The sequence below is a fragment of the Diadema antillarum genome, unplaced genomic scaffold (genome assembly GCF_040938485.1).
Source record: "Diadema antillarum isolate AM-2024a unplaced genomic scaffold, OU_Dant_1.0 seq00000974_RagTag, whole genome shotgun sequence".
In the NCBI taxonomy this organism is placed as follows: Eukaryota; Metazoa; Echinodermata; class Echinoidea; order Diadematoida; family Diadematidae; genus Diadema; species Diadema antillarum.
The window spans coordinates 170,735-197,143 of record NW_027271816.1 but is presented as its reverse complement, the minus strand read 5'-3'; the positions used below and the strand labels follow the sequence as shown (position 1 = coordinate 197,143).

General features: G+C 36.9%; 1 protein-coding gene and 1 long non-coding RNA gene across 2 annotated transcripts in view; both read right to left on the bottom strand.

Moving 5' to 3' along the window:
• Positions 1 to 26,409, bottom strand: part of LOC139742032 (uncharacterized) — a 144,473-nt gene that overhangs the window by 47,502 nt on the left and 70,562 nt on the right. The gene's annotated exons all lie outside the window — the stretch shown is intronic.
• The window catches only part of LOC139742030 (uncharacterized), a 45,542-nt gene that overhangs the window by 4,439 nt on the left and 14,694 nt on the right, over positions 1 to 26,409 (bottom strand). Inside the window, exons 5-9 of the mRNA XM_071652594.1 lie at positions 26,086 to 26,217; positions 25,530 to 25,604; positions 24,057 to 25,162; positions 22,495 to 22,656; positions 1,122 to 1,301 (exon numbers count right to left, since the gene is read on the bottom strand). Coding sequence (XP_071508695.1) covers positions 1,122 to 1,301; positions 22,495 to 22,656; positions 24,057 to 25,162; positions 25,530 to 25,604; positions 26,086 to 26,217 — 1,655 coding nt within the window. The remainder of the gene's footprint in view (positions 1 to 1,121; positions 1,302 to 22,494; positions 22,657 to 24,056; positions 25,163 to 25,529; positions 25,605 to 26,085; positions 26,218 to 26,409) is intronic.

The following is a 26,409-nucleotide window of genomic DNA, read 5'->3' as shown; positions in this document are numbered from 1 at the left end:
TGGAGATGACGCCTGTCCGGTGATTAGGAGGTCGTGGGTTCGAATCCTGCTCGAGTATGTACGCCCATGACTTTTTATCACGGCTACTACTAAAAACACTGATCAATTCAGTGCTTATTTACGTCGATGTAGGGCAATTTGTCAAGCAGTTGCAATGAAAACATCTCGACGGAAAAACTTCATAAATTTGAATAACCTCTTTACTATGTGTGCAGATGGACCATGAAACATATGAATATGAAAATATCTCTTTCTTGTGACTAAAGTATAATAAGGAAAATTCAGTTTGTTATGTTAGGTAATTGCGTTCTGAATAGATTCTCTGGGGAGAATTATGGTACTGTATACCAGTGGTATATACATGTACCATAACATCCTATGAATTCATTATCAAAAGAAGAGAACGACCTAAAAATATGAATAATGGAATAGATATTCATAATATCATTCGAATAATATAACATATAATCTACAGCCAACAGGGTCCGGTACGAGAGAGAGAGAGAGAGAGAGAGAGAGAGGGATAGATAGAGAAGAGAGAAAGAGAGGGGGAAGGGAAGGAGAGGGAGACTTAAAAACGCTTTGCGAGTACGTTTTAGTTAGGCCTGCACATACTTTCATTAGTTAGCTCAAACTTTGAGGGACAACAATTTGAAACAAAAGGCATTTCTTCAATTTTATATCATATTTCAGTAGAAATGATGCTTCTTTATAATACAACAAGGTCCTACATACATCTGAAAACTTGTATCGCAAAGCCCAGTAAAACGAAGAAAATTAAAGGGAGGCAGAATTTTCTCCGTACGACCACGTGATATACGCTCCGAACGATCCAGCGGCTTGCATCCTAAAATGGCCGCCGTTGGGCTCCATTGCGTACTACGCCCGTTTACGTTTAAAATCGGGAGAGTGTTCCCTCTTAGCGCACTGCGTGCGCTCTATACTCTTTGGTTTTTATCTATGTGATTGGCAGATTCGCAAATCAATGCCACCTGAAAGACATAAGTGCATGGTGAAATGAATCGAAATATCGCGCTCAATGTAATTGATGCCCCCCCCCCCCCCCCCCCCCCAATTTTGAACATGACAGTGTTGGACAGATTACAATGACTGGTTCTTACTATACAGCGTGAAGCTTGAGAGGCAATCGTCTTGAGGAATGTCCCTGGCAGGTCGAACCGTGTGATACTGACACATGTGAGATTAGGCAGACGACACAGAAATTTAACCAAGTTTGCTGCTGCTGACTCTGACACGAACACTGCCATGGCATACAGATTAGATATGTAAACCTCGCTGATCTGTAAGAGAAAGAGGAAAAAAAAAGTCAGTAATGAATTTTTAAACTCTACCGACAAATTTTCCTTCGTCCGTTTATGATTCTCTTTCTCTCTCTCTCTCTCTCCCTCTTTCTCTCTGAATTTTCTGAGCATTGGTAACGAATCATACACGTTATTTGTTACAAATTAGTGAAGTTATATTCTGTCAAGCACATAACGAAATAGAATCCACTGAATTGTGTATTTGTTACGATCTTTACGGTGAAACACATCGCAATAATAATAATCAGTTTGTCGTGAAAATGAGAATCATCACTTACAAGAAAAACAAACAAGTAAACGGACAAACAAAAATTTAACCGTCCAGTATTAAGTTACATTATTGAGCAATGCTATGCGACATGGAATTCTTGTATGAAAGGTAACATTCTCTATGACTAATCGTCAATGACAGCAGCATAAAACAATGTAAAGCTTGGAGAGAATAAACCGTTTGACAGATGATAGGAAAGCGTATCATTGTTACTGTATGACGTGACGTCCTCGTAGAGTCAAAGGCTGCGTTTATCAACTTTCCCCTGTTTAAACGACTTTCGAAAGCCCTTTCGATAGCCCTTTCGAAAGCCCTTTCCATAGCCCTTTCGAAAGCCCTGTCCACTCCCTGTACTATTAATGTGCCGCTTGTTTTCATCGTCGGCTGCGTTTATCAACTTTTCCCTGTTTAAACGGCTTTCGATAGCCCTTTCGATAGCCCTTTCGAGAGCCCTTTCCAAAGCCCTGACTGCCTGTACTATTAATGTGCCGCTTGTTTTCTAAGAAGGGACGGCGAAAAGCAATTACCATCATAAAGACATTATCTTCCGTTGAGAGTGACGAGTCATGATACAATGGCACATGAATCAATTGTCTTCCTATCTGTGAGGCAGCTCCAGTTTAGCACATACTTCAAATATTTCTGAGTGGCGGCATGAGACATGGGATCAAAGGGAATGAGACTGTTGTTACTCTATTTCTCAAACCTTGTTGGTGAGAGAAACACCTCCTTGTTCCAAGCATATGCGTGCATTACACACAGCTGTATGTATACACCTGTGTACACGTACTCGTGTGCACTTTACGTGGCGCGCGTCTTTTCAGAAACCGGAAACGCATGGTTGCGTAACCGCAGTATGGCGACCTAAAGGGCTTTCAAAACAGCTTTGCGTTTATCAACTTCGAAAGGCTTTAACAAACAGGTTTCTGATAACCTGTTTAGGAAACCTGTTTGGATCGTCACAAATTTGGGGCTTTCGAAAAGGCTTTCTTAAAGGGCTTTCAAAACAGCTTTGCGTTTATCAACTCGTGAAAATTCCTTGAAAGCTGTTTGGATAACCTGTTTCTGCCGAGAAAGGAGAGTTGATAAACGCACCCTTTCGTAAAAGGCTTTCCTAAAGGGCTTTCAAAACAGCTTTGCGTTTATCAACTCTTAAAAAGTCCTTGAAAGCTGTTTGGATAACCTGTTTCTGCCGAGAAAAGGAGTTGATAAACGCAGCCATAGACACATGAGTAGCCTTCGCGTTACGGTATGTCGTTTCCGTCTAGATTTGAATAATGAGTTGTGACTTACGAATGCAAATTGCTGTTCCATCGCTTGCTTTTTAGGGTCTTTATCAGTGAGGAAGTGATCACAAATACCTATCCCATTTTCGCACACAGAGTCGTCCAGTGTCATTCTAGATCAGAATGTCTTTTAGTATCTTTACTCTATTCCATGTTATCGTAAAAGAAGGATTCATTGTGCCGCATTAGCATTGTGAAGTCGCACACGTAGCGTGCAGTGTTTGGGATTCCAGATTTCAATATACAGTGTACTGTATGAAAAACAAAACTCACTATCCCGAGCATCTAAATAAAAAAAGTTTACCGGTGTATAATATAATTAGGCCTTACGCTCCTTTAAGACCTGAAATAGCTACAGCCAGTGACGTCGTTGGTTGTTTTTAAAACTAATGTGGTGTAAAGATCAAAGCTCCTGACATAAGCTATGTATTTGCATCATATGAGCACAATGAACTTATACACACACTCTCACACACACACACACACACACACACACACACACACACACACACACAGATTTTGTGAACGAATAGTACATTGAAACCGAGGTCCGTGCACTCTCGTACGTCCACTGCATGCAAACATTTAAACCACTAAAAAATATCTACCTATGTATCTATTATAATTATAATGTCATTTATTCATACTTAACGAAACGATTACTTTTCTATTTGAGTAAACAAGAAATGCATTCTCTTATTTGAAGCCAAAATAATCATAAATCATTAGTTTTGTTTAGTTCTTTCATTAATTATGAATGAAAAGAAATGAATTGAATTGAATATGCTAAAGTCTTTGTTTGTTAATCCGACACGTGTATGTGTGTCTGTGTTTTAGTAACGATATCATTTTTCTTCTCCCTTCCTATAAAAAAAAAGAAAAAAAAAACTTCCTCGGAATAGTACAGCGCCACCTGCACAACGTTCCACTACAGTAAGGGAGCCCTCACTGACCTCACTTTCAATATCCCTCTCCCTACCTCCCTTTCTCTCTGTCTCTCTCTCTCTCTGTCTCTCCCCACCCCCCCCCCCCCCCCCTTGTGCAATGTTTGTCTCATGACAAAAATTCCACAATGAAACTTGTATGAGAGAAACATTGTATCATTAGTAACGAAAAGAATGTGTAAAGCACAATCGGATAACGGGAAAAAAACGCATTGCACTTGATTTCCATACTTTTGTCACGGCATGAAAAGCGTTCATTTACCTATTCTTTCGTTTATACATTTTATTTCATAATGCTGACTTTTGGAGGACTGGAGTTACAAATAAAGTTATGTCAAAATCAAGTAAAAAAAAAAATTGATTCGCTAAAGGAGTCACTACACTGCCCTACAATACAGACTCTTTTTCATGTACTTCGAAAAAAAAAAAGAATCAGTCCTCTCCCAACACTGCATCACTCATATCAATTATATTCAAATACTACATGTACATACCTGACATGATGATGCTAAGGTGGCGGCTGTTGAGAGGAAACTATCGGTCAAGTAGGGGCATTTCAGTCTGAACTTAGAAAGACGTGGCATAGTACACACCCATTGGGCAAAGTCTTCTCCCAACGAGGAGTGCTTTAGGATATCATCATCATCATCCAGACTTAAGTCCAGATCTTCAATCTGAAGAAAATAACGGAATCGACATGTGGAAATAAAAAAGAGAGATTAATGAATGGTGTGAAAATCGCAAGAAGAAATATTTGAACACGCAAAAAAAAGACCATTGTAGAGGTGTTATACACGTTACGATATGTTACAAATTAGTGAACTTATACTCTTTGGAAGCTGACAAGGACATAGAATCCACTAAGTTGTGTATTTGTTACGATATTCGCAGTGGAACACATCGAAATAATAATAACCAGTTTCTATAGCGTAAATAAGAAGGATTCATCACTTAAAAACAAAAACGAACAAAAGAACAAGCAAAAATCACAACGTCTAGTATTGAGTTACATTATTGAGCGATGCTATGCGACAGGGGATTCTTGTAGCAAGGTAACATTCCCTATGACTAATCGTGAATGACAGCAGCATGACACAATGTAAAGCCTGGAGAGAACAAACCGTTTGACAGATGATAGGAAGGTGTATCGTTGTTACTGTATGACTCGACGTCTTTGTAGAGACATAGACACATGAGTAGCCTTCGCGTTAAGGTATATTGCTTCCGTATAGATTCAAATACTGAGTTGGGACTTACGAATGCAAATTACTTCTCCACAGCCTTGCTTTTTGGGGTCTTTGCCAGCTAGGAAGTGATCACAAATTCCTATCACATTTTCGCACACAGTCCTCCAGTGTGATTCTAGGTTAGAATAATTATCTTCAAGTATCTTTACTCTATTTCATTTTATCCTAAAAGTTTGATTTATTATGAGGCACAAACATTGCGTAGACGCACACGTAGCTTGCAGTCATTGGGATTGCAAGATTTCAATATACGACAGAAAAAAGAAAATCATGATCCCGAGCATCTTATCAAAACGATTTTCCCCGGTCTATATTATGATAATTGTTTTAATAGGCCCAATACACTCCTTTTAGACGTGAGATAGCTACAGCCAGTGACGTCGCTGGTTGTTTTAAAAACTAATTAGCTCTAAGGATCTTTCTTTATTTGAGTTAAAAAAAAATCATTTCAAGCCAAAATTAACATATTATCATTAGTTTTCTGTAGTTCTTTCTTTTATTAGGAATGAATGAATTGAATTGAATTGAACTGAATTTGCAAAAGTCTTTGTTTGCTAACCCGACACATGTATGTGTGTCTGTGTGTCTGTGTTTCAGTAACGATATCCTTTGCCTTATCCCTAAAAATGTGTACACTATTTACTTCCTGGGAATAGTACAGCGCCACCTGCACAACGTTACCGCATTTTCAGGGATCCCCACTGAACTCTCTTTCAATCACGCCCTCTCTCTCTCTCTCTCTCTCTCTCTCTCTCTCTCTCTCTATATATATATATATATATATATATACAATTATATATATATAATAATATTTATGTGTACATATAATTATATATATATATATATATATATATATATATATATATATATATACCGGGTGTCCCAAAAAAAGCGGAACGGTGGATTTTCAGTACCTTGCGTTCTAAAAGTGATATATTTTTTGACATCATTAGAAAGAGCATCTTCCGCAGAAGACCATGATACCAAAATCATTAAATTTGGTTGAGCACTTTTTATTCTACGCCAATTTCTGTAAATGCAGTCATTTTCAATTTTTTGCGACTTATGAGATAATAATTTGGGTGCGACACGCGTTCCATACGGTGAATTGTGTAAGGTCGGTGATCCATGTCAACAAAAGATAACGCTTTCATATTGGGAGCTCGCGCACACACACACACACACACACTGTTTTTTCCTGGCCCGTGCCCAATGTGAAAGCTGTATCTTTTGTTGACATGGATCACCGACCTTACACAATATTCACCGTATGAATCGCGTGTCGCACTCAAATTATCATCTCATAAGTCGCAAAAATCCGGCGAAATTTGACAATGACTGCATTTTCAGAAATTGGCGTAGAATAAAAAGTACTGAACCAAATTAAATGATTTTGGTATCATAGTCTTTTGCGGAAAATGCTCTTTCTAATGATGTCAAAAGATATACAACTTTTAGACCGCAAAGAACTGAAAATCCACCGTTCCGCTTTTTTTGGGACACCCAGTATATAATTATATGTATATATATATATATATATATATATATATATATATATATATATACATGACCGTGCACTTCAAAACGAACATAGAGTCGCACACACTGATTTTGCGTGAGGACTGAAAATAAGTGAAATGGGTCAAACTAGCTTAACTTGAATTTTTCATATTTTCTGAAAGAGCGGGTCTTCTTTTACAATATGCTAAGATTTGGTACCATAAAACGGGCAGGAAAGTGTGTTTTTAGCAGTTTATCTCGAACATTTTTGGTAGAATAGTGTGATTATGTGTGTCTTTAGAATCCCTTTTTCATTTCTGAAAAACCTTTTTCACACTCTACACTTTCAACTCTAATAACTTTTGAAAGGATAGTGCTACTGCTTTGAAAGCTGACATCAATTATGGACAGAATGTGTTAATGAGGCATGTTTAATTTCAGTTTAATCTGATAATCCCATCATTGTTGTTACTTTGGTGGTTTACTTTCTGTTTTTTGTCCCATTCATCGCACAGCCAGCACGGTTTGGTATTAGATTAAGCGCTTAAATAGACACTGTACTTCAGAGCCTCTTTTCTCAGTTCACACTTTTCCTGAGTTTGCGCTTACTTTCCAATATTTAGATAGGTTAGGAGAGTCCATTTGATTTGAGTTATATATCATTTTAAAGCTTAAAGTCTGCTCTTTCATAATTTGGTCTTAACTAAAAATTCATGTCTGGCGACTTTTTGTTTGTTTTGAGGTGCAGGGTCACAATATCCCTCCCCTTCCCTACCTTTTTATCTTTCTTTCTCTCTCTCTCTCTCTCTCTCTCTCTCTCTATATATATATATATATATATACAATTATATATATATATATATATATATATATATAATATATATATGTATATATAATTATATATATATATAATTATATATATATATATATATATATATATATATATATATATATAGCATATGACCGTGCACCTCAAAACGAACATAGAGTCGCACACACTGATTTTGCGTGAGGACTGAAAATAAGTGAAATGGGTCAACCTAGCTTAACTTGAATTATTCATATTTTCTGAAAGAGCGGGTCTTCTTTTACAACATGCTAAGATTTGGTACCATAAAACGGGCAGGAAAGTGTGTTTTTAGCAGTTTATCTCGAACATTTTTGGTAGAATAGTGTGATTAGGTGTGTCTTTAGAATCCCTTTTTCATTTCTGAAAAAAACCTTTTTCACACTCTACACTTTCAACTCTAATAACTTTTGAAAAGATAGTGCTACTGCTTTGAAAGTTGACATCAATTATGGACAGAATGTGTTAATGAGGCATGTTTAATTTCAGTTTAATCTGATAATCCCATCATTGTTGTTACTTTGGTGGTTTACTTTCTGTTTTTTTGTCCCAGTCATCGCACAGCCAGCACGGTTTGGTATTAGATTAAGCGCTTAAATAGACACTGTACTTCAGAGCCTCTTTTCTCAGTTCACACTTTTTCTGAGTTTGCGCTTTCTTTCCAATATTTAGATAGGTTAGGAGAGTCCATTTGATTTGAGTTATATATCATTTTAAAGCTTAAAGTCTGCTCTTTCATAATATGGTCTTAACTAAAAATTCATGTCTGGCGACTTTTTGTTTGTTTTGAGGTGCAGGGTCACATATGTAATATCCCTCCCCTTCCCTACCTTTTTATCTTTCTCTCTCTCTCTCTCTCTCTCTCCAACTTCCCTCACTCCTCTCTGCCTGCTTGTGCAATGTTTGTTTCATGGCAAAAAATCAATAATCACACTTATCGGAGAGAAACATTGTATCGTCAGTAAAGAAAAGACTGTGTAAAGCCCAAACGGATAACGGAAGAAATGCATTGCTCTCGATTTCCATACATTTGTCACTGCATGAAAAGTGTTCATACCTATGCTTTCGTTCGTACATTGAATGTCATAATGCTGAGGAGGATTGAAGTTACAAATAATGTTATGTCAATATCAAGTAAAATAGGATTGATTTACTAAAGGAGTCTCTTTACTAACCTACAATACAGGGGTTTTTTTATTCATTTCTCGAAAACAAAATGCAGTCTTCTCCCAACACTACATGACTCATATCAATTGTGACCGTGCACCTCAAAACGAACATTAAGTCGCACAAACTGATTTTGCGTGAGGACTGAAAATAAGTGAAATGGGTCAACCCAGCCGAACTTGACTTTTTCATATTTTTTGAAAGGGCGGGTCTTCTTTTGCATTATGCTAAAGTTTGGTGTCATAAAACTGGCAGGAAAGTATGTTTTTTTAGCAGTTTATCTCGAACATTAATTTTGGTAGAATAGTGTGATTAGGTGTGTCTTTAGAATCCCTTTTTCATTTCTGAAAAACCTCGTCCACACTCTTCACTTTCAACTCTAATAACTTTTAAAAGGATAGTGCTACTGCTTTGAAAATTGGCATTAATTATGGACAGAATGTGTTAATGAGGCATACTTAATTTCAGTTTAATCTGATAATCCGTTCATTGTTGTTACTCTGGTGGTTTACTTCCTGTTTTTGTTCCATTCATTGCACAGCCAGCACTGTTTGGTAAAGATCAAACGCTTGAATAGACACTGTACTTCAAAGGCTCTTTTCTCAGTTCACACTTTTCCTGAGTTTGTGCTTTCTTTTCAATATTTAGATAGGTTAGGAGAGTCCATTTGATTTGAGTTATATATCATTTTAAAGCTTAAAATCTGCTCTTTCAGAATATGGTCTTAACAAAAAATTCATGTATGGCGACTTTTTGTTTGTTTTGAGGTGCAGGGTCACAATTATAGTCAAAAACTACATACCTGGCATGATGATGCTAGGTAGCGGCTGTTGAGAGGAAACTATTGGGCAAGTAGGGAAATTTTGTTCCTATAACCTGAAGTCATGAGGTACAATTTTGCACTACCCTTTTTGATACCTGTATTTTTTTTTTGTGCGGATATTACTTCCCATGTTCATAGTATACATGCTGTCTATTTCAAAATGCATTTTATGTACACTGTAAAGTTCTTCTCCCCTTTTACTTATATGTTGGCTTACACTTAGTCTCAACAATGTTGATGTCACAGGATACGGACGCTAGCTTCCGGCTCTATGCCGCCCTCACTCTCTCGCTTGCACTGGCGTTCCCTCTGATTTCCTACACACGTGGTATACTGCATACTCTTTGCATCCTCAGCATACCGTCCAGTACATATCTCTGTTACCTTTCTGTCTGATGGCCATTATTATCAAACGTTTTCGCTTCATGGATTACTTTGTTATATTTTACAATTCTGGATTACCGTGTACAGTACTTTAATCCTAAAACTTAAATTCATTTCTTTCTTGGATGTTATGTATGAATGTAATTATTATTTTTTGTTCTTTCTTTCTTTCATTAATCGTTCCGAAATGTTTTATCCGAAACTTAAGAAATATGTATTTAAACCTCCTTACACATTCTCTCATGCTGTTGAATTGTCGTGTTATCATCGAAGGATTATTATTCACTACAACTTTATTTCATCTAATGTAATTCTTTTCCCCATCGTATTCTCCGTATCTGGCGGGAGCCCTCCCCCAAACACACTACAACATGGTTTTGTTATCCCACCTTCTTCGCTCTAGCATATCGGCTTGCCTCTCGCACTCCTCTTTATCCTTTCCAATGCATGTATGTCTTCTCGGAAGCCCACTGAGACACTGGATCTATTCTTGTTATTGTGTTGTGTGTGTTCTATGTCCTTTTCTGTCGATTCTTCTCACTGCTCTTACTTACCTTATTCTTTCCCTTCTCGTTTCACGTTGTACGTCTCCTCAACGATCTTCTGCTTATCATGTTTTTGACGTCACCCATGTTCGTAACTTACTCCAGCGTCTTGCCACATTAGGCTGCGTTCACATAGAAGTATACTATTCGGGTATTCGGGCTCGTTTTTCGAGGGCACGCGAATAGCTTGAATCGAACGATAGGATTTCCTCACACCGGTTCACATAGGAGGGCACTATTCGAAAGTACCGAATAGCTGCGAAAAGTATAGCAAAGTGGGAATCGAACTTGTTCGATTTTCTTGCAGCGTATACCGTCTCTCGTTTATGAAATAATGACACTTTTGGTCTGGATTTGCCCTTTAGCAAAAATAAGCATGTAGACTGACATTCTGATGCAGTTTAGAAATTGTTAATAAGATTTGCTGGGATGTAGGAGGAAGAAATCCTCACTGCATGGGATGGTGAGTTGACGGTGCGGGTTATGGTGTAATCGGTGCCCGAATAGCGAATACCGAACGCCGAATACTTCTATGTGAACGTCACCCATGTTCGTAACTTACTCCAGCGTCTTGCCACATTACGGCGACTGGGTATTTTCCTGTATTGTCCACTCGTTCACTACATCCTAGTTTCGTTGATGACGCAGACTTTAAACAATTCGTCTTGTATTTGTAATTATGGCTAATTATCTGAATGCTCCATTTTATTCCTTATCGAACGATGATTTTTTTTTTGAATTGTTTAGGGACACAGGCTTAGACTCTGATCCAGTGAGTGGGTAAACCAGTATACGAACCTCCCCTAACGATAATTTTGTCACCGGTAGCCTGAACACAGCTGCGAATAAATTGCCTTTTGATTTTATTAATGATAATATCACTCAAAATAAGTTGTGCAATTATATTACGGTGAATCAATACAAAATATAATTCATAATTTTTCTGAGGATACATTTTCTTTTTTGCATGTAAATATAAGGAGTTTGAATAAACATTTTGATGATCTAAAATTTTTATTAGAATCTGATGCAAGTCAGTCGCTATCCGTTATCGGAATAAGTGAGACATGGTTAGCTTCCAATACAGAAAATTATTTCGCAATCGAGGGTTATAATTTATTTGTTAACAATAGGTCTGATAAGAATGGGGGGGGGGGTTGCATTGTATGTAGCACGTTCCTATGACACTATTATTCATGAAGATATCTCTAGAATGGACAATATCGTTGAATCTTTGTTTATAGAAATTCTTATCCCAGGATGTAGAAATCTTATGGTAGGCGTTATAAACAGACCCCCTAATTCAAACTCTAATGATTTTTTTTTAAATTATTTTTCAGATCTGGCTAATTCACACGTTTTTCAAAATAATGATTGTTTCTTACTCGGCGATTTTAATATTGATTTACTGAAGTCTGAGCATAATAATATCTCTAGTGATTTTCTCCACACACTTCTGTCCTCGTCCTTTCGTCCGCTTATTTCTAAACCCACACGTGTTACAGATCGCTCTGCCACCATCATTGACAACTTGTTTTGTAATATTTTACCCCTCCCCGATTCTTTTATAATTCTTTCAGATATGATCGATCATTTTCCAATAATGACTCGTTTTACACCTAAAACATCAGCTAATACTATAAAATCTGTTTCATTTTTATTGTTCAGACGCAGAGTTTCACCTGAAAAGTTAGCTAGTTTTGATGCGGCTCTCGAGAATGCTGACTGGTCAGGAGTATTTGGCAGCGATGACGTTAATATATCTTTTCATAACTTTATGGAAATTTTCAATCATCATTTAGATGATGTAATTCAAAAATAAAGAAATAGAACAGAGTATAAAAGAACACCCAGGTTACCTTGGATTTCAAGATCGATTCTTCGTTCCATTAATAGGAAAAATCGTTTGTATTATAGGTACAAAATGAAAAAAAAAACTGAGCGATCGAAGAATAGATACACATCATACAAAAATACTTTGACAATGATTTTACGTTCTGAAAAGAAAAAATATTACTCTAAGCAATTATCGAGGTATAAGTTTGATATGAAAAATACCTGGAAAGTTTTAAAACAGGCCATGAATGTTCCGAGTAAAAACTCTGACATTGATAGAATTAAATTGAATGATGAATTGATTAATGATCCCCTTCATATTGCAAATATTTTTAATACTTATTTTTCCAAAATAGGCGAAAATTATGCTCATAACATTCCTGCAACAGAGACTCATTTCACTGAAATTTTAGGTCAGCGTAACTCTGATTCCATATTTTTCACACCAACTAACAGATTTGAAATTATTGATATAGTTTCTTTTTTTGAAAATAAACGTAGTTCTGGTTAAGATGAGATAGATAATTTTGTACCTAAGGGTGTTATTTCCTCGGATGCTGATCCACTTGCTCATATATTTAATTTGTCAATCTTTAACGGTGTGCTTCCTGATAAAATTAAATTAGCTAAAGTAATCCCAATATTTAAGGCAGGTGATAAGCTTAAAATTAGCAATTATCGCCCAATGTCCTTAATTATCGTCATTGTCTAAGGTCCTAGAAAAACTAATTTATAAGAGAATGGTCAATTTTTGGAAGGCACATGAGGTTTTAACGAATTATCAGTTTGGTTTTCTCGAGAAACATAGTACTACGCATGCTCTTTTGCATTTTGTTGATAGAGTTGTTCATGCAATTGATAACCATTCTCATTTAGTTAGTACTTTCTTGGACTTCTTCAAGGCCTTCGAAACTATCAATCATGATATTTTACTTTATAAGTTATCGCATTATGGAATACGTGGGAGGGCCTTGGAGTGGTTCAGGAGTTATTTAGTTGATAGAAAACAATTTGTAACAATTAAAAACAATGATTCAGTTGTCAGAGAAGTCAAATGCGGCTCCCCACAGGGAAGTCTTTTAGGGCCGTTATTGTTCATTATTTATTTCAATGACTTTTGTCGCGTATCCGACAGCCTCTCCTTTATTCATTTTGCAGATGACACAAATGTATTTTTTGCCCATAATGATATTGATTTTCTTGTTCATAAAATTAACAATGAATTGAAGAAAGTGACAAATTGGGTCAGGGCCAATAGGCTATCACTCAATGCTCAAAAACGAAATATATGTTTTTTAGTAACACTGTTGATAGTTTAAGTATGAATATAGTATTAGATGTCTCTCATCTACAAAGAGTCTCACATGCCAAATTTTTGGGTGTGATTGTGGATGACAAACTTTCCTGGAAATCACATGTTGATAATGTTTGTAATATAATATCACTTAATATATATAGATTGAAATTTCATATTGCACAAAAATCATTACTTATGTTATATTCGTCGTTAATATTGCCTCATCTTAATTATGGAGTATTATGTTGGGGCAACACGCATCAGAATTTACTAGAGAAAGTGTTCCTTTTACAAAAGAAAGCTCTTCGTGTTATCTGTAATTCCTCTGTACGTTCTCATACAAATATGTTGTTAAGCCTCCAACAAGCTCTTAAAAATGACAGATTTGTTTTTGTTTAATCTAGGGCAATTTATGTACAAGTATTGTAATAACTTGCTACCATCTATTTTTTATTCTATGTTCCTCAAAAATCAATCATTTCATAAATATCCCACTAGGCGATCTAGTGAATTTCATTTACCTCTTTTAAGAACGATTTTTGCTAAAAACACACTTATTTATGTAGGCCCAAATTATTGGAATTCTTTGAATTACGGCTTAAAAGATGCTCTTTCAAGAGGAAACTGAAGTCTTTTTCATTGCAATCGTATGACTGTACAATACTGAATTAATCTTTTGGCCTTTTTTATATACTAACCTGTTTATTTTGTCCCCTATTCGAAGAATTAATGGTATTTTTTCCCTGGATGTTTGCAATGTTGTCATCTATGCCATTTTACCCATTATAGCGTCTAGTAGTTTACTTTCCGTATGCTACTTCGGTTCATATATACCTCTATTTTCATTTTCGTGTCTTTCTTTAAAGCGTCAAAATTTCACTTTCCCAAGCAACTATCTTTTGTTTCTCTTGGCATGCTTCTGCCGAAGATCGCTGTTTATGTTTATGTTTATGTTGTTTCTGTTGTTCTGTTACTGTTTCTGTCTCTGTTCGTCAGTTTTGTCCATCCCGTTTTCTCCTGTACAACCTTTTCTTTAGTAGTTGTCTTGCTGTCTAGTCCTGTTTTATGTTAGTTCGCGTCTATGTAAATGTATTTATTTGTTAATCTAATTTCTAGTGGGCTTCCAGACTTCTTCCACTTGTTTTTTTTTTGTATATACAACGGTTCAATTTATCTTTTCGTTGATGTTCTTCTCCAGAGGGACCCACATACTACAAGCTCTGTCTTTTTAGTGGGTCCCTCTATTTTTCGCATTTAAAACAACGGTATACATGGATTTCACTTTGATCACTTATGTTTCTTTCTTGCAATACAATGTATGATTACTATAGGTCCTCAATTGTTGTAGTCTTTTTATTTCACTATGTTCTACTTACCTTATTTTCTGTTATTAAATTAAGTGAAAAATATGTTTTTGTTGAAAATGAAATAAACTTTGAACTTTGAACTTTGGAGAGTGAACTTCGAAAAACGTGGCATAGTACACACCCATTTGGCCAAGTCTTTTCCCACCGAGGACTGATTTAGGATATCATCATCACTGCTGCTAAGACTGAATTTCAGATCTTCAATCTGAAGAATATAACGGAATCGAAATGTGAAACTAAAAAACAGAGATTAATGAAATGGTTCGAAAATGGCAGGAAGGAATAATTGAGCACGAAGAAAAGAGACCATTGTAGAGGTGGATCGAAGACTACCATTATATTCATGATTTAATGTGCCGACATTTCATAGATAGATACGTAAAATCAAGCTAGATATATATATATATATATATATATATATATATATATATATATATATATATATTGTTTTTTGCTTAATCAACACACTTAATTTGATAGTGCTGCAATAACATTAATAACGACGTTATTGGAAGCAGTATATGTACTCTCCTTTTATACCTAGGAGTGTACAGGCCCAACCAGCTGAGTTACGTGATGTAAGATGGCTGCGTCATTCCCTACAGTCCATGATCGTCATACTTGAATGGCAGTGAATATCACTTGCTTTTCTACCGTTTTTGGTCAGGTTCGGACCAATGCATGTATTGTCAGTAATAACGATCCACATGTACACCAAATGGATCAAAGTAAAAATGGTATTATAAAACATAATGAATAATGGGTAAAATTGTTAAAAGAATAAGATGATCCCTGTGGGTTAAAAAAGGTGGGACAATAGTCGCAAAGTCTCCTTGAACACTAGCAACACATGCAAGATGAGTTAAGTCACGGGATATCTTTTGAAGGCATTCTCCAAAGTAAAGAACTGAGTTTATTGTTGCCTAATCAAGAGGAATATGTTATTAGTGGAAAATTAACAATTTTAATGTAGCTATGAAATGGGTACAACGTACTGTCTGATTTATTGCATATCATTATTCGAAGTATTATATATTGTCGATGTTTTGCCTTTTCCCTATCTTAATTCTATCCTTTCTTCTTTCTTCGAATCATCTGATTCTTTCCTTTTTATTATCTTGCTTTTTTTTCTCATCTTTTAATCATTCGAGTATATCAAGTACATTGTTTTTGATGTCATTCTTGTGTGTTAATGCAATTGCTATCTCGTATTCGTATTTGTAGAACTAGCATACAGTTATTTAGTTTAGTATAATTTAGTATTTGTGAGCTTTTAGTCACGCATGCCATCATAAAATTGCTTTCTGGTTAGCCCATTTAGTATTGACGTAACGTGAGTACAACCTAAACGTGTTCACATGTCCTCCAATATCACTCTGTCGATGGGGACATCGACTTCCGAGGAGGGGAGATATTGTTACGAATGTGGATATTGAAAGCAGAGAACCACTGACTATAATATGTAGAACAATATGTGCGTTGTTGTAGATGAAAACCACTACTTGCCGTCCGCAGCGAATTCTCGTGGGTTCAATGTTTACATTCCACACGTGCCAAGCACACCTTCCATGTTTACACTTTCTAGGGCTTCTCCTCTTCCCGGCCTTCGTCCCAAAACATTAGGATTTTTGGCATAACTCTACCTCATAAAGTACCAAGCAGGGCACATTCCAAAACAAGTGGATTTCCGTTCTAGACTGAATCTCTGATAAAGTACACATTCCTTGCACATTCCGTAAATTCTGTCCATTCCTCGCATTACGTCGTTTGGAAGTCTATGTTGTGCATAGTCCTCTGAATAAACTTGTATTATAAAGGAAAGCAAGGGAGAGATGGATAAGTTTGAAAAGAAATGATGAAAGCAATTACTATAAAGAAATGCAAATTGAAAACAACAAAAAAGATGAATCAAACCTGGATGAATGCAAAGATGAATATCAAGGAAAGAAGTTGAAACCAGTTAAAACCAGTTGAGACAAGTTTAAACCAGTTCAAACCAGATGAAACCAGTTGAAACCGGTTGCCACCAGTTGAAACTAGTTAAAACCAGTTAAAATCAGTTGAAAACAGTTGAAACTAGCTGAAACCACTTGAGACCACTTGAAACTAGTTAAAACCAGTTAAAACCAGTTGAAACCGGTCAAAATCAGTTGAAACCAGTTGAGATCAGTTGAAACCCGTTGAAAACAGTCGAGAACAGTTGAAATCAGTCGAGAACAGTTGAAATTTAATTAGTTGAAACCCGTTGAAAACAGTCGAGAACAGTTGAAATACCCCATATCAAGGTATGCGCCCCTAACATTTTATGTTTCTCATGGTTTCCACATAATTTGAATTGCCCGAATACTTTTGAAAGTTTAAGAAAATATACTAAACATAGAGGTATAAATATCGCTTGCTCTGACGAATCAGATTACTTCTGAAACTTTATGCACTTGTCAATGTAATGACTCACCCCACTACCCCCGGACATGGGTGCGTCATTTCCTCGTTTGGTCCGTCAAATTTGTGACCCAGGTGTGCGTCATTTTACCAGCTATGTCCGTCAAATTTTTGACCGAGAGGTGCGTCAAAATCCCATCATTGTCGTCAAATTTTTGACCGAGGGGTGCGTCATGGTACGTCACTTGGCTATGGAAAATAACACGCATTATTCTGAACCGAGGGGTGCGTCATGGTATGCACTTGGCTATGGAAAACTGCACGCATTTTTGCACGCTACCAGTACCGGATACACGTACGTACCGCGAGTGAATTTACAGTGAGCGCTTTCCCGCGGCGGCAAGTGAAAATCAAAGTCGGGAAGCGTTTTGGAGTAGGCCTAACGCTAAGAGGGAAAAATGCTTGCCCGAATCTGGCAAGCAAAATGATTTAAAAGCCACCCTTTCTCCTCACATTTTCTTTCCAACAAACTCATGAAATCACGCATACTCAATCTCAAGCCAGACGGACTGTTTAGCGATATAACGATTTCAACCTCACAGTACTAGATAGTAAAATCAAAGATCGTATACGGAATTCCGTATACGATCTTTGGTATACCGTTGCGTGGTGCGCACGTACTGCGCGTACCTGCAGTAGCAGGCAAGTCGAGTGTTAGTGGTGCGCGACTCGCTCGCTAACGCTGTGCAATTCGCAAGTGAGCAGCGTGCTCGTTATTCCTCATCGAACGTACGTACATCGTCCATGTGTTGCATTCAACCGGACTAGAAATGGCCGCGCACATACAGCGCATCTGCAGACAAGTCATGGCCAGGTGACTATGGATTGCATGCACACATACATTCGGAATATCGTAGCAGCAGAGTGATGTACAATTGTACGGTGAATGACGGTACGGTGCTTACAGGGCCAGGGTAAGGGAAACTTGCCGAAACTTTGACAAATTGTGTATACGAACCGAAAGAAAATTAAATTGCGTGAATAAAGCGTATGCAAAAGTCCTTTCAGTATTTACGGGGTGCGTCAAATGTACCGAGGATGTCCGTCAAGAAAGTGACCTAGGTGTTCGTCAAAAACCCCGTGTTGTCCGTCAAAAAAGTGACTGTGGTGTTCGTCAAAAACCCCGTGTGGTCCGTCAAATAGTGACTGTGGGGGTGCGTCAAAAACCCCGTGTGGTCAGTCAAAAAATGACCATGACGCACCCATGTCCGGGGGTAGTGGGGTGCGTCATTACATTGACAAGTGCATTACTTCTTAAGAGCGACTTCGTGAATCTAAGGACTTTAGCGAGAATCTTCGTGTCATGCAGTTAGAGTAATTAGACAAGTCCTGTTAATAACTCATTTTGATCATGTACGTGTCTCGACGTGAAGTATATCTGCCAATAAAATAGCAGTTTTTACCCGGAAAATACGCTCTTCCAGTTGAACTGCGTTGCAGCCCTCTCATCGTGATGGTGAATTGTGTGAATGTACCTGATGCACCTTATATCTTACATTAGCTCTCTTCCTTTGTGGAAAATGTGCCTTTCTATTGGGGGTATCATTCCCGCTCGGTAAACATCCTGCCAACCCAGTAGTCAGTGCAACAACACCCATTTTCCCTCAACAATATATATGTTTTTATATTATGAAATATATTTTTTGTCATTTTTATAAAGAAAATATACTGTTCTTTTAAAAATGTTTTTAAAGCACTTTGGAAAATTATGTAATTAAAGATGTTAGCCTATATTTCGAAAAAAAATATCGGTATAATTTTGGTTATTTTCATTTTTCAGGGTATGATGCCATTATCTATTGACAAATTAAGATTATATACAAAAGAATGAATTATTTGCATAGCATCATTCTTTTTATACTATTCGGTGAGGTATCTAAAAACAAAACCATATGTTTTTTGTGTTATTTTATTACATTCAACACTTCCTGTTCAATTTTGAGGGGTCAAAAAAGAACGATTCAGAGATGGAATAATATGCAGAAAAATATGAAGTGGCTTTTGAGGGACACAGTTTCTTTCTCCAAATCAGGACCTTAATCAGTGTGGCTTATGATTTAAAGATTACCAGGGAAATCATCTTTCCTCACTCCTGTCTCATAAATTACATCTTTCCAACTCCAAAGGTATATAATGTCTCTTTGTCGGGTTGAAACACGGTGTTATGATCTGTCCGCAGCTGCCTGGCGTATGCAAAAGGGGATGTGGGCAGTCCCGCTTAAATTCACAAGGCTTATTTGTCACAAAGCGGAAAGGACTACTTGTTTATACGACTATTCAAACTGTATTCCTCTGTTATAGTCCGGCTGGGCCCCCGCATAGATCCTTATAGGTGACTTTCGTCATTTTCACGCTCAAAACAATAATTCTATTTTTTTCCATAATGATTACTTTACCAAAGAATTATGATTGGATAAAAAAAAATACAGTGTATAATTGAAGAGTTCGGCTTCAAAAGGAACTGCATCCATAATTTCAAGTTCTGAGAAAAACGCGATTTTTAAATTATCAAATTTGCAAGCTCAGACTGGAATGATATTTCCCCCTATCATACTGCTAGGTGATACAACACTAAAACCACTCTCTAAGACAATCCAGGTCCATTCATTTATTCTTTATGAATTAATTTTTTTTTTATATTTTTGTGGATGTAGTACCTTTTGCAACCGAAAGTGGATGTAGTAACTTTTGAAATCGAAATTTCACATGCCAGAGATATATTTAGTGTGATGTTATGACATGTTTCGCGGATTAATTTTTTTTCAGCAATGGTGTTGATGAGGATAGGATACGAGGTCAAGGGGGCCTATAGGTAATTGACAATGGCCTGCCCTATTTAGCATCAAGAATAACAAACCAATGTGCATCGCTAATGCCCCATTTCTCCCTTGCTGACTAATATTTGTGACCCTGCACCTCAAAAGAAACAAAAAGTCGCCAGACATGAATTTTTAGTTAAGACCATATTCTGAAAAAAACAGACTTTAAGCTTTAGAATGATGTATAACTCAAATCAAAGGACTCTCCTAACCTATCTAAATATTGAAAAGAAAGCACAAACTCAGGAAAAGTGTGAACTGAGAAAAGAGCCTTTGAAGTACAGTGTCTATTCAAGCGCTTAATCTTTACCAAACCGTGCTGGCTGTGCGAAGAATGGGACAAAGAACAGGAAGTAAACCACCAGAGTAACAACAATGAAGAGATTATCAAATTAAACTGAAATTAAATATGCCTCATTAACACATTCTGTCCATAATCAATGCCAACTTTCAAAGCAGTAGCACTATCTTTACAGAAGTTATTAGAGTTGAAAGTGAAGAGTGTGGACAAGGTTTTTCAGAAATGAAAAAGGGATTCTAAAGACACACGTAATCACACTATTCCACCAAAAATGTTCGAGATAAACTGTTCAAACCGTCTTATGATACCAAATTTTAGCATAATGTAAAAGAAGAATTGCTCTTTCAGAAAATATGAAAAAGTCAAGTTCGGCTAGGTTGACCCATTTCACTTATTTTCAGTCCTCACGCAAAATCAGTGTGTGCGACTTTATGCTCGTTTTGAGGTGCACGGTCACATTTTGAATGAATGACTGTCATTGGTCAATTGGTCATAAGCATGGGGGGGGGGGGGATCTATTATGCGTGAACAGTTATAGATGGGGAGGGGTCACAATATCTCACCAGGTGATTTCTCTCTTCCGTTTTCTCCTTTTGTTTTTCTCTCACGAGCTTTCTCTGAAGATTTCTTATCTTCTTCCTCTTTGTATCACATTTTTGGCTATTTTTCTCTTTGCGAATTCTCCCTTCACGTGTCTCAAGAACACTGTATTCATTATCTTTTCTTCATTTTTTTTTCCAATGTATCTTCTATAGGGAAAAGGTGGCAAAGCAGCATCTGAATGTGCTGTATTGCTCATCGGTATTAAATTCATTCCATGAATTTCATTCTTGTATGTTCTTTATCAGGTAAGATAAATCTCATAATCTAATAGCTGATAGAAATCAAGACCGTCGATGAGTAATATGACCACCTATACTAAACCCACATTTGGTATTACCTTTGTGACATTGTATAAGTAAAAGGTGTCAAGAATGAATAAAAATCTAGTTTTCAAAGCTGTATGTCACAATGTACTTTCAAGTCCAGGGGCCTGGTACTTGACATTATGCACGTATAGAATATCACACCATACCCACAGGTAAAGCACTGTTGGTAAGGATGTCAGAATTTCATGCCATTGTATACATCTATTCAACAAAGTAACCTTGCTTTCAGACTAGTTGTCAAACACTTATTAGCTGTTAAGCTATTTATGTAAAGAAATAGACCATACCAACAACGTGTCTGTACTTTATTTTGGGGACAATTAATGGCTCAAACTCAACACCCTGCTAGCAGTAACGCACGGTACCGGTAACTAACAGTAGATGCAGTATGGGACTACATGAGAGTCGCGTAATTTCTCCAGTTTTCCCTTTGCTCTTGTCGACTGCTTTTAATTCACGATCCTTCTCATGGGATAGTTTGTTTTGTCAATGAGTTCTCCTTCATTTTCCTACATTGCTTGATAGAAATGTGATGAGTTTTTTTGAAGATTTGCGTGGTGATTTTAACAGAAAGCCAAAAAGCCAAAAGCCAACCTCTTTTGTTTACGGATTAAGTCAGTAGACAATGGTAGAGGGTCAAGCCAATGCTGCACTCTGATTGGTCAATTTCCCGATGATGTCATTGGAGTGGATGTAGTACCTTTTGCAACCGAACTGATTTTTAAATGTGATTTTTTTAACACTTTCTGGTTGGAAATTCAGCTTTTCGTTAGTATAGGTGTAAAGAGGTCCTAAAAATGAGTACATCAAGACCAAAAAGTGGATTTTGAAGGAAAATGGATGTAGTACCTTTTGCAACTGAGCTCTTCAATTATGAAATGAGCATTTCAAATTAGAGATCATGCTGAAGCGCATAATTAAAACACCTATGATAGTAAACATGGTCATTACATATAGACCCACTTTTAAATGAAGCTTGGATTCTTTGTTTACGATTTTTTTTTCTTCAAGAAAACATTGTTCGCACCTATTTTTTTTCTTTACATTTGTTATTATCATCCTGTTAATGTATTGCCTCTATGAAATATCTTAGTAACATTTCATCTGTAGAATCTGTACATAAAAACATACGTGCTGTAGATCATGATAATACATAAAAGTTCTTACCTGACAGTTTGCAGACTCTACCCGGAGGATCTTGTAGAATTCCACGTGAAATTGTGAGTACCATAGTCGTACTTTACGCAGTGCACTGCTGGAACACATACCCCCTGCCAAGTCACGTGACACAGTTCTTCCGCACTTCACCTCCTCCATAACAAACGATTGCTAATAGAACGAACATGAATTGACAGTAGAGGGAAGTAATTATACACAGAAGAATAAGGTTGATAAAGTGCTCGCAGTTGACTGAAGATTTGGAAGTCATAGACAAAGAGGATCATTTAGTACACGTTCTATTCATATTATCATTTCACTAATCACAACTCGGGAAGGAAAGAATGCATTTTCAATTTGATATATTATGAGAAAGGCAGAGGGGCGATGAATATGTTTGCATCAATACTCGTGTTATGTGCCCTAAGTAGATATATGCCCAAACACACATAGTACTGGTACGTTCTATACTCGATAACCAGTTTGACATCTCCCTTAGATACACCGCTTCCTCAGTATAACCAAACTTGGATGATTACTACAAAGGGCAGTTTGACAACGGAACTGTCGCAAATGGGTCTGACTCCATGGATTCGAATTATTTTGCAATGAGAATATATTGCTAGACTCCTCATATCTTTTTTTTTCTAAAAGCCACGATCATAAATGTTTTTATACAATTTATCACCAAACGTTCTGAATAATAACAAGACATGAAATGAGTGGCATAGCGATTCAGATTAAACTCACACAGCAAGTTATATAACAACTGCTTTAACATGCGAGGAATGCAATCATTTAACATAAAAATATCACACCTAAACGCTTAACACAATTGTACAGAGTTTTGTATTTCAAAACAATTTCCCAAATTCATAGGACCTGCTCCAGTTCTGAATTCCAACTTTGAGTACAGCTGTTGAGGTTGTAGATTATTCACTCACACAGGGGAGCCAGAACACACACAAACACACACAAACACACACACACACACACACACACACACACACACACACACACGAGCACACACAAGGAATCTTAGTTTCGTTCGACATGATATTTTCTAGAATATTTCATACCAATATTCAAGTTGTGTCACTCACCACTTGGTTGTAGCGCACCATGAACACTACTCCTGACAGTAAGTGTTCCGGTGATTTTTTTAGTGGGTATGTATCCCATCGTTCTCCCACTGCCCTTGCTGCCTCTTCAGTATGACATTCAAACGCAACGTCAACGCAGAAATCACGTTTTTCAGAATCTCTTAAACGAAATATTTCACTAGCACAGTTTATCAAGCCTTTGATGATATCAAGGCCGAGTTCATTCCCAGAAGCTGAGGTGAAGTAGAGTACGTAGCGGAACTCCTGAGGTCGACTAAGAAGTTTGTTTTTCACCTTGTCGTACTTATCACGATCATTGTCGAATAAATAATCAATATATACCCCTGCAATGTATTCTTGAAAAAGTTTGTGGGGAAAAGAAACAGTTGATGTAACCAAGGATGAAATCTTTACATCGCGCCGACGTTCCCTCGTGATGACATTTTTTTCTATAGTCAAAACTCCCACTCTGCAGCATGTAACCATGGTATCATGACATTCTCTGAATTGTTCCTCAGGAAATGAGAGCTTCTTTTGAAATAAACCCTCTAACGCTATCTCACTAATTTCTTGAATTGCCCTACCAGCTTCCTTTAAATGTTCAACAACATTCTGATTCTGTAGATTTACACAAATCTTTGATGCGTAGTGTTGTTTTAGGAAAGAGATCATTTCTCCAAAAATCTGGGAGAAAGTGTGCAATTTTTGGAGTTCTCTTCGTCTTTCTTCACTGAAGTCGTTCCACATGAGGCAAAGCATGGCACAGTAAATAGGAAATGGGGCCATGTTAGACTGGAAGACATCATTTTCCTGCATAAAACTGATTAAGTTTTCTGCAAGATTGTTCTTTTCTCTAATCCGAAAGTACCTCATAATATAAGTCGATACATTCTCCTCGTTAAATCCTTCGACGTTTACAAAAGTGTAAGTTTCGGCAAGACTCTTGTCCGTCATGAATTCATTTGTCCTCCAAGGGCGTGTTGTCACAATTACTTTGCATGAATTGTACTGCTCTCTTCGTAGAATGCGAATGATTTCACTGCTGCTCGTTTCACTTAATTTTTCGTCAAACTCGTCGAAACCGTCAAATATAATGAGAATCCTACTCAGATTTCTTGAAATATAGTCATCTATCTTCGTCTTTGTTGCCGTATTTGAATGCGAGAGGTACGTCTTGACTATACCACCTATACTTATTGCGTTCTTAATATCTCTAAGAGGTATTAGGAGCACCATGTCCAGATCTTGGAGAATCCGTCCCTGACACCAGTCCCAGGCAATCTTAGCGCAAAATGTTGTTTTACCGACACCTCCCTCACCTTGGATCAGAAGTCGCTTCGAAACATATCCCTCTTTATTGTTTTTTAGAAAGACTAGAAGATCGTCGTATGTTATTTGTGTCTTATGCGTGCTACTTTGGTTTATTATACTTAAATTCGTATAAATATCATCCAATTCAACACGTTCCATAAAGTTGAGTGGATCCACCATGACCTTGCTTCGTGACACACGGTAATACTCCTTCAGCTCTTCCTTGCATTGCTGTATCTGTTCCTGTGTAAGCGATGGTGGTTCTTAGAAGAGAAACCAAATGAAAGAAAAAAGAAAAAAAAATCAAAATTATAAATATAAGAGTGTACGTAAATACCCGCAGACACGTAGGAATATTAACATGTATACAGAGAGAGAGAGAGAGAGAGAGAGAGGGTGAAGAGGGGGAGGGAGAGAGAGAGAGGGTAAAGAGAGAGGGAAGAAGGCCTGTAATATGATACATCGTTTCTTTTCTAATAACCGTGTTACATAATACAACTGTATCATTGCACAAAGAATGCAGAGATGAGTTTTATAACCTTGAACATGTAAAAGTCACTGTGCATAATAGAATAATCCGCTTTTTCAAGACAACGAATAAGATTGTGATTATCTACATATTTTTCTCACCCAGCATTAATTCTTCTTCCTCGTGAAATCGCTCTGGTATGTTTGGTCTTCGCCAGCAGGGGTTCCAGCTACATCCTGAAATATTATCATCATCAATAGCAACAAGAGCGTCACTATAAATGATAATTTTCATACACAGTATATTATAAGGGGCAAACTTATTTTCAACACCTTTCTCGTTTCCCCTCTTTTCACTACCAGATTATCTCAAGAATATACGCTTTCGATGTGTGGTATGATCCATTACTTTATGAAAAATTACGTATTTTATTTGACATAGAGAGATCATCGCTAATTAGAAATTTGGAAGTTCTACTTACATGGGACAATTTTTCGGTCTCCGTAATGTTGACAAGTGCGCATGTATAAGTACTAGTTTTTTGATATTGTTGTATCAAAACAATGGAAAATCATAAAAACAAAGAAATGCACACTTATACGCACACACACATACGTACACAAAGACACACAGACACACAGACACACAGACACACACGCGCATAATCATTAACGCAACAAATGGAAATATCTAACCTTAAAGAAAATAAACCAATACCTTTACGAGGTAGGTAGTCCGGATGTTTGCTTTGCAGATATTTCCCAAAAGAGAGAAATAGGATGACTATGACAACAGGCACACCAATGGCGAGTCCAATGATGAGACCCGAATTAACGCGTTTTCCTGAAACTTCATAGAGACACAAATGAAACACGTTTTCATTCATTACTTCATTTAGAAGACAGTAAAATAAACACATATGAATACTTAGATATTATACAATACAAAGTTAATATTTTAATACAATGTACAATGCATTCCCGTTATAACGAACACGGTTATAACGACATTCCGGTTATAACGAAGTAAACATTTGGGCTG